Source organism: Nicotiana tabacum, chromosome 8 (genome assembly GCF_000715075.1).
Source record: "Nicotiana tabacum cultivar K326 chromosome 8, ASM71507v2, whole genome shotgun sequence".
In the NCBI taxonomy this organism is placed as follows: domain Eukaryota; kingdom Viridiplantae; phylum Streptophyta; class Magnoliopsida; order Solanales; family Solanaceae; genus Nicotiana; species Nicotiana tabacum.
In genome coordinates this window covers 161,915,452-161,930,566 of record NC_134087.1, presented here as the reverse complement: position 1 = coordinate 161,930,566, position 15,115 = coordinate 161,915,452, and the positions used below count along the sequence as shown (strand labels likewise).

Here is a 15,115-nt window from a genome sequence, read left to right as displayed (position 1 = left end):
TGAATTGTTTGCTTGATAAATTACAAATGAATGGCCCCCTTTATATATTAGTCTCCTAGGGGCTAGTGTGTAAATATTAATTATTACACAAGTCCTTGATATTTATAAGATAAGGAATTTTTCTAGAATTCTCTACAAGCATAGAAGATTCCAAGGACTTTCTTAGTAAATCCATAAGGATTTAGGTTCTTTCTATGGAAATGTCCATACCTCTCTAGAATCTTCTCACAAATGCTAGCCTTCTTCTTACGTAAGCTTCCACATGGCATTAATATATGCCAAATGGTGCCTATGTGGCATGATGACATGGCGGGTCATCACACTCTCCCCCACCCAATATTGCGACGACCGCGATGCAGTGCTGCTGTATAAACTCTCGGATCTTATCTTTGAATTGCCACAAGTCTTCATATTGTTCCCACGTGGCCTCCTCTGGTGATTGCCCTTTCCAATGGACGAGGAACATAGCGGTGGCTTTTTGCCCTTGTTTTTGCCTGGTCTAGTATGATAGCCTCAATCTCCCGATCATGCGAGGCGGTGATAGTCATTGGCGCCCGGCTTGATTGGCCCCTACTCGGATCATCCTTATCTTCATGATATGGCTTAAGCATGCTGACATGGAAGACATGGTAGATCTTAAGATACGATGGCATGTCAAGCTTGTATGAGATCTTGCCTACCTTGGCGACGATCTTAAATGGCCCCTCATACTTGCGAATCAGATTCTGATGCATGCCCCGTAGTGCCTTGAACTGTCTTAGGTTAAACTTCACCATGACCATGTCCCCAACTCTATAGTATGTGGGACGTCGCTTACGGTTTGCAAACTTCTTCATCTTCTTAGCTGCCTTATCCAAGTAGGACTTAGCATTGTCGAGTTGCTCCTCCCATCCTTTGGCCATATGATAAGCCCCCAAACTCTTTCCCTCAAATGCGGCTGGTAAGGAATGTGGAGTTTGTAGTTGTTGGCCTGTGGCTAGCTCAAATGGTGTTGTCCCGTGGACTCACTCCGCTGCAAGTTATAAGAGAATTGGGCGATGTCTATGAGCCTTGCCCAATCTTTCTGATGCACGCTTACATAATGCCTCAAGTAGCATTCTAGTAAGGCATTGACTCGTTCTGTTTGTCCATCCGTCTGTGGGTGGAAACTTGTAGAAAAGTGCAGCTCCGTACCAAGTATGCCAAACAACTCTCTCCAAAAGTTTCCAGTAAAGCGGGGGTCTCGATCACTGATTATATGCCTTGGTAAACCCCAATACTTCACCACGTTCTTAAAGAATAGCTTGGCGGCTTCCTTGGCTGTGCAACCTGGTGAGGCGGGTATGAAGGTGGCATATTTGGAAAATCTATCCATGACCACCATAATAGTACCATAACCGCCGGACCTTGGTAGGCAAGTGATAAAGTCCACAGTCACGCTCTCCCATGGACACTCTGCAACTGGTAGTGGCTCCAAAAGTCCTCCGGGATGTCGTTGCTCAACCTTATCCTGCTGACATATAAGACAAGTCTGCACATAACATTCTATATCATCTCGCATGCATGGCCAATAGTAGACTGACTTAACCAAGGCCTTGGTGCAGAATTGTGAGTCCTGAAGTGAGCTAATCTTTCCAAGACAATGAGGGCGAGTAAAGGGCTACGCGAGCTGCTGAGCTGCGTGAGCTACGTCTAAGCACGTTGATATACTTACCATTGAGGGAAGAGCTTCGGACGTATGAAGGCCGTGGGGGTCATGGTGTGGTTGACTAGTGTGGGTCGCCACAAAGTTAGACACCAGAGGGTGCAAGTACGGAGGCGCTTTCCGAGCGAACACCGATAATAGGTGAAGTGCAGAGGCACGCTTGGAAGATACTTGGGGGAGAAGTGCAAGGGGCACGACTCCATTTTAAGATGGACTTTGAGGAAGTCCGACCCACAAGGATTAAGGGAGCCAGTGCACATCCCTGAGGGGGCAGACTCCGGGTTGTCGTGGGCATTGTTATGTCATCGGGGATGATGACAGATTGTGGAAGGATGTCACGCCCCGCATTTTGGGGGTCATGTCATCCATGAGTTCTGCGTGCTACAGTGTGCCAGGACGAATGTCAGTCGCGTAGGCGGCGTGTGCTGACAAAGCATTGTGAAGGAACATCCGGCAGAGGGACTATGTATGAGGCAACAACCATCAAGATATGTTGTGTTGCATGTCCTAAGTGTGCCAAGAGAACTTAGCGGGAGTTTAGGGATCTCGGCCATAGGCCTTGTTCCTAGTATACCCTTATATATGCGCGAAGGAGGGCCATTCCAATTCTCTGACCAGAACTAGACTATTGCTGAATCATGGGCTTTTTAATTTTAAGCATATATAAGAGGGGGGTATAGGTGTTGAAGCTCAACCAGCCTCCCCCGTGCGTGCTGCCATCAAGCCGCATCAAGTGAGCTACCTTGGGAGAGAACCTCAAGGGCCTGCCTGGACATCTCAAAGGAGTGTCTAAGGTATCCATACGAGATTGGGAACTCTATGGATGGCGCGACGCCTTAGGGCTAGCGTTGGGCACTAAACGGGCACTAGAGGCTTGACATGTGGGACGGTTATGCCATGCGGACTATTGAAATGACGGATGAAGACCTCCATGCCGATTGGATACTTGGAAGCACCTTTCTTAGGGGCCTCATGTGTCGACTTGTGAGCTTAGCTTAGGTTCAGCTAGGCGAACAAGGGTCTGTTGGCCTAGGCATGCAGTTGTGGGGCGACACTGCACTATGCGGGATGGAAGTATGTCACGAGGGCTATGTTTGGCGATGCCATAAGACAAAGATATGCATGCTACGAAAGACGCACATGACAAAGGCCAAGGACTAAAGGTTGCCCTACTCGGGCGAAGCACAAGCCGGGTGCGGATGCACGAGGCGAGTGTCAAGCTTGAGGATTAGACTGTGCACGCGAGAGCGATGCTCAATGCTAGGCGAGGGACATACGTATCCTTAGCCAACTCCGGGTGTGCGCATGGATAAGATCCAGTATATGAGAAGCGCCACAACTAGTCAAGGCTATGAGCCTAGACATCATACGGGCGACACAGTTGGAGTAAGCCTCTTGGGCAAATTCCACCACAAGCACAGGATCGTGCTAGAAAACCTGGGAAAAGGAAAGACTTGCCTGTAGTGTGGGGTGACTACAGGCGCCACACGGGCAATTTGGTGCCGCTTGCGTACGGAAAAAGGTAAGCCCGTGACAATAGGCTAACTAAGTATACAACATAATAAAGAATGTACAAACAATAACTATACTCAATATACTTGAGTAGTACGAGGGGCTAGGAAATGTGTCTAATAAATTCTTCCGAAGCTAAAAAATAATAGGCACCACCTTACTAAGAACCAATTCAAATTAAACTTTAACTTGTCGTAAGGTTCATAACAATATATAATGGGAAAAAGAAATTTAAAAAACAAACAAATTTTCTCCAGCTAAACTCCATTAAAGAAAAGTATTTCATTGTTTTTTTTATTTAAACACCTGAAAATCACATTTGGAGTAAATTTTTCCTTCAATTTTGAAATAATTGATAAAACTTTTCTCTAGTGTCACTCTTTTGAAACTAATTGCCGAGATTTCTTTTTTCTAAATCTGAACAATATTTTCAGAAGAAATTCTTTCACCTCCAAAATATAATAGTAATTAAATTTGAGTTATTTGAATTATTTTATTTAATTTGGTGGAAAAGGCAAAAATATCTCTTTCCCTGCTCATCTGCACTTGACCCTTGTTCGTCTAACCCCACCCCCACGTGACGCTACAAACCTCACCCCGACCTTACTCCTGTTGACTGTGTACTCTTCCTACCTCCAAAAAAGCTCTTCTGAATCGTCAATGGAAGATTCTCAGTCTCAGTCTCAGTCTCACTACTTCCAGCAGTACAGCCACTCATCTCCACTACCCTCCATCAATGAGTCTTCGGAGCAGCAACTCAAAATCTCTAGCTGCGATGCTTCCGCCGTTGGATCGAACAGCAGTAGAGGTGCTAAATATAAGCTCATGTCCCCTGCTAAGCTCCCGATCTCTCGCTCCACATGTATCACTATCCCTCCTGGTCTCAGTCCTTCTTCCTTTCTCGAATCTCCCGTCCTCCTTTCTAACATCAAAGTTAGTTCTCTTTTTTTTTTTAAACCGTTGTTGAAGAAATTTATTCTTGCGATTAATATTCTGAGAATTTCACATTCAGATTCGGGATCCGATACCCTAATTAGATGCTTTTTGCTTAATATAGTTGTGCTATGTTCAATTTGAGTAGAATGCTAACCTAAAAATTCGTTTTCCTTATTTAATTGCATCATTAGTTTAAGTTTTAGATAGTGCTTTATTCACCTAATAATAATATTCTGGAGAGTGGAGGACCGGAGGAATTTATTGATGTGATCGCTACTTTTTTTAAAGTACGTTTGGAATTATTGATTAGATGTTTGGTTGTCTTCATTACATTGCAATTTGTTCGCTTGATCCTTTTTCTCTGACATGAGTGCTATTTTTTTTACTATGGTTGCTCGCACCTCGAATATTCCACTAGTACGCACTACCTCCCACCAACATAGGTACCAAATAACTTTGCCCATCAAAGGTTAGGAAGATAGGAGAATCACCTAGTATTTTTTGCCTTATTGAACTTTAGACCTCGTGGTTCTTCTCCCGTGCGGAATATGTATTAATATATGCTTACATATGTATATATGAATTTTTGTGCTATTTGCATCCGTTGGTTCTGATGCTTACATTAGCAAAGCTGATAGTATTATTCCTCTAGATTTTTGTAGAATATATATTCTTTCTTCCTCTACATGTTTAGTCGTCAGTTTTGTTTCTTCACATGTTGAATCTCCCTTTTGGCAAGGTGCTCAACTTACCACTAAGTTGTTCCCTAGAGAAAAAGTATATTAGTGTTGTGAATGTGACCGTAATAATGGCACCAGAGAGTTTTCTGCTTTTTTGTTATTCTAACCAGTAAGATTATTATAAGCATGCCTGTTGTATGTGTCATTTAAGCAGTATGGAAAGGTTCCAACTTTAATGGCTGGTGATGAATAACTAAGAAACTACTATAAGTGACATCTATCTTTCTTGAAAGTATCGTCACCCAAACTGATAAAGATACATTGCAAAGAGAGAAAAAGGGTTTCTCCCCCCATAAAGAAGCAGGAAGCTGAGAAAAAGAGGAATTATTTTGATCACTTTGGTTCAGATGGTCTGGCTCTTCCCCGGACCCCGCGCATAGCGGGAGCTTAGTGCACTGGGCTGCCCTTTTTTGGTTCAGATGCTATTTCAATTGAGAAAGAATTTTTTGATCGACGAATAGTAATTTCACTTATAACCTGCAGGCTGAGCCGTCCCCGACCACAGGTTCCTTCTCCAAGTTTCAACTAATGCAAGGCTCTAGCGGGAGTGCTGCCTTTTCATTTATGAGAAGCTGTTCCAGTGGAAATGCATATGGAGAAACGACCGGCGAATTTGAGTTTAAATTTGCTATTGGATCTAGTTCTACATCAGGATCACTGGCGAAGGAAGCTGCGGTAATCCCCTTATGACTGTTATCCTTGGCAATAAATCACCTAACTCTTGTTCAAAGCCTAAGTGTGTGAAGTAGATTAGACACAGGGAAATACAAGAAGAGCACTATTGAATATTACTCCCTACTCTCCGTCCCATTTTATGGGATGCAGTTTGATTGGGCGCGGAGTTTTAGAAAGAAAGAAAGACTTTTGAAGCTTGTGGTCTAAAACAAGTCATAGGTATTTGTTTGGCATCAAGGGTAAAATGAGAAATTTTAAGTTAAAATTGTTTCTAATTATAGAAAGATATCATTCTTTTTATCGGTATATGAATTGGGATAGATGGAGTAATTATTTTCTCTGCCAACCTTTAAAACCTCACAATTGCCAAAGTCCACTTCATAAATCGAACCGTGCTTGATTCAAAAATTGCTTTAATAATCTGACTTTGGTGTTCTTGAAATTCTTCCTCTCTCAGCTACAATATCTCATTGGTGAAAGGATTAAGACATAACCCTTTGCACTTAATACCTGTTGTATGCTTTTAATTTTAACATGATATGGAAGGGGAGCCTTGGCGTAACTGGTAAAGTTGCTACCATGTGACCAGGAGGTCACGGGTTCGAGCCGTGGAAACAACCTCTTGCAGAAATGCAGGGTAAGACTGCATACAATAGACCCTTGTGGTCCAGCTGGCTTTACATGAAAAAGAATGGAATACAGCTTTTAAAAGTCCAGTCAAAAGGTGTTAACTTATTGCCAGAAAAATGATGATTCAGTATTGATTTGCCCCATGTATTTGGTTTGCATATCTGGTGCCAATTTCTTCTTCTCTGTTTTATTTATTTTCTTATGCAGTTGTGTGCGTGTGGATGAAATGCTCATACTTGACCGATACTTGGGGTTTGGAAGGAGTTCCTTTTTTTTCTACATTTTATGGATTTAATGGCGGAGAGTCCAACAGGGGATTGAATTATTCCCTGCATATCTTTGATTTCTTTTGCCCCTTCTAATTAATTTTTTCTTCTTTTAGAACCTCAAGCTACATGCGAACCTCATTATTATCTTAACCAAGTTGAATCTAGTTAGTTCCTAATACACTGTTGTAATGAAGACCTTTGCAGGTTTGAACCAACAGCAAAGTGAACCCCTGAATCAAATTCAAGATCGATGTCTTTCTCAGTCATTAGCACCTTCAGCTCTTGTTAAATGTGAGATGCCTAATTCAAAAGAAGTGAGTCAACCTGCACCTGTTAGTTTAGATGCCTCGTCCTTTAGTACTGCCGCTGCTGATCCTGCTGCAATTGATAATGAGGAAAAAAGTCAGAGAGGTCACTCAAATCCAAGCTCGCAAGGGTCACATGCTGATAATAGAGATGTATCATCGATAACAGCTGAGAGATCATCAGATGATGGGTATAACTGGAGAAAGTATGGCCAGAAACTTGTTAAAGGTAGTGAATTCCCAAGGAGCTACTACAAATGTACATACCCAAACTGTGAAGTTAAAAAGATATTTGAGCGCTCTCCTGAAGGACAAATAACAGAGATCGTCTATAAAGGTTCACATGATCATCCTAAACCCCAACCCAGCCGTAGGTTTACACCTGGTGCTCTTATGTCCATCCAGGAAGACAGAAGTGAGAAAGAAGCATCTTTCACTGGTCAAGAAGGTAAAGTGAATAGCTATTTAAGGGTTGTTTCCCTTCAACAAATGCATGGCATGGTAGTTTTTATTGAGGCTTCCTTATTCTCATATGGAGTTATTCCTCTCTCTCGTTTATCTTTGTTGAAGACAAATTCAACGCTAATGCCTACACCAGTAACATTGAACCCAGTAGTACTCCAGTATCACCTCGACCAGCAGACGATGATGGTCTTGAAGGTGCAGTGTCTCAGTTGCAGAGCGCTAGTGATCAGCTGGACGAGGATGATCCATTTGCAAAAAGAAGGTAAGTACTAAAGAAAGGCCCTAAAGTTATTTCTATGATGTAATTTGATTTTAACAATTGAGTCTTTAAGCAGGAAAATGGATGGTGGGATGGATATTACACCAGTTGTTAAGCCTATCCGTGAACCACGCGTTGTTGTTCAAACTGTGAGTGAAGTTGATATATTGGATGATGGATACAGGTGGCGGAAATACGGTCAAAAAGTGGTCCGCGGAAATCCTAATCCCAGGTATGAAAATCATTCACTGCGACCCCCTTTTATGAGGAGGCACCCCTTCTCTCGAAGTTACGGGGCTATTTTGCCGAGTTCCTTAGAGAGAGTTGTCTTGTTCCCCTAGCTATTCTCTACCTACCAACCTGTGTCAGTTTCGGGTACAAGTACCCTCTTGCTCAAAGTCGTTCTAGCCCTGTGGCGTCTAATGCTAATGTCTGAAGTTCAAGTTGGTTAAGAGGTTGTTTCATGGTCCGAATAGATTAACTTTTTTTGGGGGAGTTTCCCAGAATGTTCTCAGCCATCTTTCTAGTCTACTCAAAGGATTCCCCTCTCAATAGAAGTGTTACTTAGCAAAGGGAAGAGATATATATTCAATTGTTTTGGCAAGATGAGATGTAGCGGTGATATCTAATTGAACTGGGAAAGTAATTGACAATCCCATACAGCCATAGCAGGAAAGATCTTAGGAAGTCATCTGTTATAGCAGAAAGCCTTGGGTCTGTGCATAATCAGCTTAGAATGATAAGCCATTTCAAACTAATTAGACTTTCTTTAAATGAAATCTTAGATGATTGTGTACTGACTGTTGAGAAGTGATTTGAAACATTTATATGTCAATTCTTGTTGCTTGGTAGCCATGTACATAAATCAAATAAAATTTATCATGCGAAATAAATATATTTAGCTCTCCACCGCTCCCTCCGCCCATCTAGCAGTGACTGCTGATCAATGTCGACCCATCTCCACCTAAGTTTTTTGTGATATATTCTGTTATATTATTTACACTCAGTCTTTTTCCATTAGATTTGTTTTTGGTCTCAAATCCTCTCCTATTTATGTGTATCGTAGAGTTAATAATATGTATAAAAATTGGTAGCGGGAACAATAGATTGATGGAGATGATTCTATTTTATGTAGCACTCTTTCCTGTTTAGTTTATTCCAAAGAAAATCACACCTTTAAAAGTTCTTTATTTTTAACTTCCATTTTACCGTTAATGACTTTTCTCTTATACCCATAGAAATATCATGGCATGTTTAAGACCACAAGTTCTAGTAGTACTTTTGGTCTAAGTTGCTCCGATACGGCAATTTAGGTGATGCACTCGTGTCGACACTACTAGTATGGGTGTGTGTATGAGATTGGTACCGGATCTGGTCAAACAATTTTGGGTACTTTGACTACGACAAATAGAAAAATTCGAGACGAGATACAATTTGATTCCCAAAATCAGAACCAAAACTAGGGTAAATTTGAAGAATATAGCATACCTTATCTAGGAAATTAATCATTTACTTTATCTACAACTTGAGAAAAGAAATCCGCACTTTACAAGCGATACATAAGTATTTGACAAAATTTCTCATAATTTAGAGATATTTTTATATTTTTGAATTATTTTTAGCCGGATCCCGCACCCGTATCCGCACTGGGATCCGTATCCTCGAATCTTAGAATTTACATCTTGAAGGATCCGGCCTCTAGATCCGCACCCATGTCGGACACCCGCACCCGTGTCTGAGCTACTTAGCTTTTGGTATGTTCCAAAAGTCTTTGTTAAACTCCATGCCCAGTCAAACACCGGATATAAAATGATCCGGCTAGAGTTGTTAGTTTATTCATAAAGTTAGACTAACAGACTTGCAAATAAGTATAAAAAAGTTAGATTGTGGTTGGTTTTCTTTCTTTTTTTTTTGGAAAAATGGTAAGGTGATAGTTTTTCCTTTTCTGGCAAGTACGGTTAGGGAATGAACTTGGTGGTCTAACTTCACACTTTTGCATGATGAACCTCCTATCTAACGTCAATCCACCCCTTTATCGCATGAACCAAAGCTGAAACAATAAAAAGTAATCCCCTCTTAATTAGCACCAATGAAGTGGGTTAGAACCATGAGGTTTCAGGTTCAATTCCCAATGGAGACAAAAAATACTAGGTGATTTTTTCCCATCCGTCTAAGCCTTGGTGGATAAAATTTCCTTGTACTTGTTGCTGGTGGAAGGTAGCAGGTATCCCGTGGAATTAGTCAAGATGTGCACAAGCTAGTCCGGGCACCACGGTTATAAAAAAAAAGTAATTCTCTCTTAATTACATACTCCTTCCGTTTCATATTAGATGAGGTAGCTTAACTCGGCACGGAGTTTAAGAAAAAAGAAGACTTTTGAAACTTGTGGTCTTAAAAGCTTAAGGGATAAAAGGTTTGTGGGGCCATGACATTTGTGTGGCTATAAAAGCTTCTCGTTAAGGGTAAATGGGTAAAATGAAGAGTTTAAAGTTGAATTATTTCCAAATTTAGAAATGTGTCATTTGTTTTGGAACAGACTAAAAAGGAAAGTACCTCATCTAATATGAAACGGAGGGAGTATTATTCTTTTTTTTGATAAGGTAAATTGTATTAATCAAAAGGGAGAGAACTCCCGTATACAAGAAGTATACTAAAAAGTAGAGAATTTACATCAGAACATGATTCTCTACAAAAGATGCCCAATCTTCTATACAAATGGGGGCTATATGAGTGCACCAAAAAGCGATCAAAGATAAAAGACTATTCTTAAGATGTGAAAAAGGAGACTCAATCCCCTCAAAAGCTCTCCTATTTCTCTCCCCCCAAACTATCCACATGAGAGCTAACAGGGCGAACTTCCACGCCTTTTGCTTTCTTCTTCTACGGAAACCGGCCCAGCTATATAGCATTTCCTTTATAGTGCTTGGCATCACCCATTGAACACCAAAAAGGTTCAGGATCGCCCTCCACAAAACCGAGGACACTGGGCAATGCAACAAAAGATGATCAACTTCTTCCCCTGAGCTTTTACACATATAGCACCAACTAACAAGTGTAATTCCCCTCATTCGCAAATTCTCAGCAGTCAAAATCACTCCCCTCACCGCTAGCCATGCAAAAAAGCACACCTTCTTGGGCGCCTTAGGAATCCAGATCGAGGAGTATGGAAAAGAGGCCTCCTCTCTCACCAACATACTCTGGTAAAAGGACTTTACGGTGAATAGACCATCGCCACGCAAACCCCATCTCCAAGAATCACAAGATGGCCGAGGCAAGTCTTGCCCATATAGCAGTGTCAATAAATCTTGGAGCTCCGCAATCTCCCAATCTTGCATGTTCCTTCTAAATGAGAGGTCCCATACTACCCCCTGCATGTTCCTTACGAATTTGTTGGACCATCTATTCCTTTTGGTTTGAAACTCTGAAGACGTGGGGGAAGGAGACCCTCAGAGTATCCTCTCCACACCACCTATGATTCCAAAAGTTGATTCTCCTTCCATCTCCCACCTTGTAAGAGATGTTGCCACTGAAGGATTCCCAATTCTTCATGATGCTCCTCCACATGCCACACCCGAAAGGTGTTGTGATTGCCTTGGTCCTCCAACCCCTCCCGTGGAATCATACTTTTCTACTGTGACCTCCCTCCATAGAGCATGCTCTTCTACCCCGAATCTCCCCACCCATTTCCCCAACAAAGCTTTGCTGAATACCCTAAGATCTTTTACTCCAAGTCCACCCCACTTCTTTGGGGAAGTGATTGTCTGCCATTTCACTAGATGATACTTTCTAGTTCCATCCGCTGCATCTCATAGAAAATTCCTTTGAAGCCGCTCCAGTTTTTCTGTGATGCTCACAGGAGCTTGCAACAGGGACAAGTAATAGGTGGGCATACTCGATAAAGTGCTTTTAATGAGCACTTCCTTTCCGCCCTTTGACAAGTACCATTTCTGCCAGCCTGCTAATCTTTTTTCAACCCTTTCGATCACTGGATTCCAAACCGTAGTATCCTTATGCGAAACGCCCAATGGGAGACCCAGGTAAGTAGTAGGAAGGGAGCCCACCTTACATCTGAGAACATAATACAAAGCATCAATGTTAGCAACCTCACCCACGGGGAAAATCTCACACTTGCCGAGGTTGATTTTGAGACCTGATACTATCTGAAACCACTGCAGGACCTGCTTCAGGTAGGTCAACTGATCCATATCGGCATCACAGAAAACCAGGGTGTCATCCGCAAAAAGCAAATGGGAGACACTTCGGGCCCCGGGCACCCCGATCGAAGCTGAGAATCCTCTCAAGAAGCCTCCGCCCGCCGCTCGATCCCTCTTCCTTATCCAACCGACATACCAACACTAAGAAACCAAGCTGCATTGCATTTGGAGGCTGGTTGGCTTGGGATCCTGAGAGATAAAATCCTTTGGAAATGCAGGTATCTCTAGTTTATCCTCTCAACCACTCAACCACTTATCTCTGAGGTAGGAACTTGAGCTACTCTATGAATTCTTGTGTTGGTTGAAAGGAGATAGGTTGACATCTCTTCTGACAGGGACAGGAAATTCTTTGGGAATTTACCTCCTACAAGACACATCCGGCTAACGCTATTCACTTGGGTGGATCTTATCCAATTAATCTTTTTTTAAAGAAGGTAACAGATTTTATATAAATTTTCAAAATGTAACTGTTAGCACAAAGACTGTGCTTAGAGAAACAAAATACAGGAAGCCCCAAAAGCAAAAACCTAGTCCTGTACTAGTTACAATGCCCCAATGATGTCATTAACTGAATCTACATCTTCTACTAGGGCCTCTTTACACCAGAAATGAAACAAAAATATACAATTCATCTTGATCTTCTGTTCAGAGTTAGCTACATATTGAAAACACCTTGAATTTCTCTCCCTCCATACTGTCCACTAGATGCATGGTGGGATAATTCTCCACCATCTCTTCTGTCTCACAAAGTTGTGTGGATCATTCCAACATGCTTACAACTCAGCAGTTTTCCAAGGCATTGTCCATCTGAGTTCTTTCATACTCATAAAGAGTTGTCACAGAGTACTGGTAACTTTGCAATGGATAAACAGATGACTATTTGTTTCCATCTCTCCCCCACACAAAAAAAGCATTTAGAACACAGCTGTGTCCCTCTCTTCATCAGGCTGTCCTGTTAGAACAGCTTCTTTAACCACAAGCCAGCAAAAGCATGCTACTTTGTATGGTATCTTATCCAATTAATCTTAGGAGAGACAGTCTATAACTCAGCGTATCTGGATATATATTCTTTTTGTCAAATCCTATTCTTAGACAGTCACAGCGTGCAATTTGATTTTGCCTAGTGGCAGCAGTGACATTATTGAATATATTGATAATACTTTGACAACTTACTTATTTTTTGGTTGGAATTTCCTTGAGAGGTTAATTACCACTTGACTCCCTGCAAGTTAAGTTAAAGCTACGGCATTTGAAGCTACTGTTGGAGAAGCAGTCACTTAAGCAATCATTTATTTGTTTTTTACCATATCTAAACGGATCCAACATGTCCTTTTCTCTGCTCATTTAGTTATTGGCACTCTATAGTGCCTTAATAGCATAATGGCCTAAATTATTTGGAGGTCCTACTTCAGCCCTGCCATAGCCTTGTAACTGAGGTGAGTCAAGGCAAGGTTAAACGTGCACCTGCATGATTGTGCATGAACCTTCTGCCTTTAATGTATGGAAAGCTGGACCGATCATTATTTCACTTTTTTGCCAGAGACCTAATTGTATTGTCCTTGTTTCAGCAGTAAGCCAACCCCCCCCCCCCCTCCCTACCCCCCCGTCAAAAAAAAAATAAAAATTGCATCTTAGCAAACGAACATTTCAGAATGAGCTGAATGTACTTCTAGTGAAACATTTAAGTAGAGGATGAATGGTTCTCTGGCTTAAATGATTATTTTCAGATAAATGTTTGATCAGGAATAAGTAAATAAAAACTGATGCATGAATATCTGATCTCCTAAACTTTGTTCTGATACTTAAAACAGCCTCAAACTCAAGTAGCTTTCATGGTTGGAAGTTGCTAAACTGAAGACTGAGCAGGCAGAGAGACCTTGTGTCTAACAATTTGTCAAATCTCTGATAAACTTTTGAATATCCTTGCATGAAGGACCCACTGATGTTTTAATTAATTTGGCGTACTTTATGTTGGGAGGTGAAAGAACCTACATTTGTTGACCTCTCTTTCAATTTTGTCTTGTTTATGGAGGAAGGGTGGTTATTCGCTATCATTTTAGCAAAAGTAAATTGTTCGTTTACCTTTAAACCTGCAAAGTATCCAAAATTCAATGAACCGTGTTTTTCTTTTCTTCACTCTAGCGATAAGTTTCTTATCTTTTCTAAAGGTATTCATATGAATGTGATGCAGGAGTTATTACAAGTGCACCAATGCTGGATGCCCTGTCAGGAAACATGTGGAGAGGGCATCCCATGATCCCAAAGCTGTAATTACTACCTATGAGGGGAAACACAATCACGATGTACCAACAGCTAGGAATAATAGCCATGAAATGGCAGGATCGGCGCCTGTAACTGGAAGTTCACGGGTCAGGGCAGAAGAGAATGGCTCAATTAGCTTGGATCTAGGTGTTGGCATAGGATATGGTATGGAGAATAGGAGCAATGGACAACTTTACACACGGCCTGCAGAAAGTGTACGTAACCAAGTTCAGGTTTCAAGTTCTAGTGTGATGGTAGTACAACCAGCTGCTGTTGCAGCCAGCTATGGCATTGTAAATGGTGGCATGAGTCGATTTGGATCTATAGATAATCGTATTCAGGGCACGGGCTTTGAGTCTCTGCCCTTGCAACCTTCTACTCAATGCCATCAAAACTATGGAAGGATAATTTTGGGCCCATGATTGTTTCCGCCTTCAAGCAAAAGCTTAAAAATAAGAAGCCTCCATCCATTTTCTTTTTCTGCTTCTTGGTGGATTACAGAGGGCTAATCTCTTTGGAGTAGTAACACAGCTTCAGATTTGAGAACCTAGCAGTTGTATGATACGGCTTCAAAAGTGTTCATTGTGTACTTGGCTTGTTATATGCTACCATTTGTAACAGTTATCGATATCTGAGCAAATGTAAACGTCAATATGTTCACGCAACAGTAGACAGATTTTGTTTGGCCTTGCTGTGAGGAATGGGCGGAAAATTTATAAATGACCAGTTTTACGCCTAGTCAATCAAATTTAGCCACATAATCAAAGGTCAACGATATTTAGCCGCGAATTAAGCACGGTAACAATTTGTTGACTAAAATACCCCTACTATGTTTATTAAATTTACGCGACTTGACCTTATATTCTTCTTTAGCAAAATCTTCCGGCGTTAAACTGAAAATCGATGTAAGCTCTCTCAATTAAATCTATCTTCTACCACCACAGATTTAATTGTGATTCTCTACAATTCTTCTGTTTGTAATTCAAACCAGAAAATTCTCTCAATAAATTTTTTTGATTCTTCGAATTTTCTGCAAATCGAAGTAAGTTCTCTCAATTAATGCTTTAATCTGTGTTATTTTGACACATTTTCTCAATGCGTTAATTTGTGCTTAATTGTATTAAATTTCTTTTCTGTAATTTAGATCGTAACTGTTAAAATCTG

At 41.2% G+C, this 15,115-nt stretch overlaps 1 protein-coding gene and 1 non-coding gene across 5 annotated transcripts; both read left to right on the top strand.

Moving 5' to 3' along the window:
* The first annotated feature begins 3,739 nt into the window (after positions 1-3,739).
* Positions 3,740-14,694, top strand: LOC107762948 (putative WRKY transcription factor 20). 4 transcript variants are annotated; one of them, XM_016581345.2, is made up of 6 exons: positions 3,742-4,129; positions 5,356-5,547; positions 6,641-7,199; positions 7,322-7,478; positions 7,552-7,707; positions 13,881-14,694. In XM_016581345.2, the coding sequence occupies exons 1-6, from the start codon at positions 3,857-3,859 to the stop codon at positions 14,371-14,373; spliced, it is 1,830 nt and encodes a 609-aa protein (XP_016436831.1). In that variant the 5' UTR covers positions 3,742-3,856; the 3' UTR covers positions 14,374-14,694. The 4 variants fall into 4 exon arrangements, with proteins under 4 accessions (XP_075075934.1, XP_016436831.1, XP_016436832.1 ...); XM_016581346.2 differs by having other exon boundaries at positions 3,770-4,004; XM_016581347.2 differs by lacking the exon at positions 3,742-4,129 and adding an exon at positions 5,007-5,222.
* On the top strand, positions 11,984-12,111 carry LOC142163691 (U6atac minor spliceosomal RNA). Its single transcript, XR_012694635.1, has one exon. It is a non-coding gene; the product is annotated as a U6atac minor spliceosomal RNA (small nuclear RNA).
* Positions 14,695-15,115: the final 421 nt, after the last annotated feature.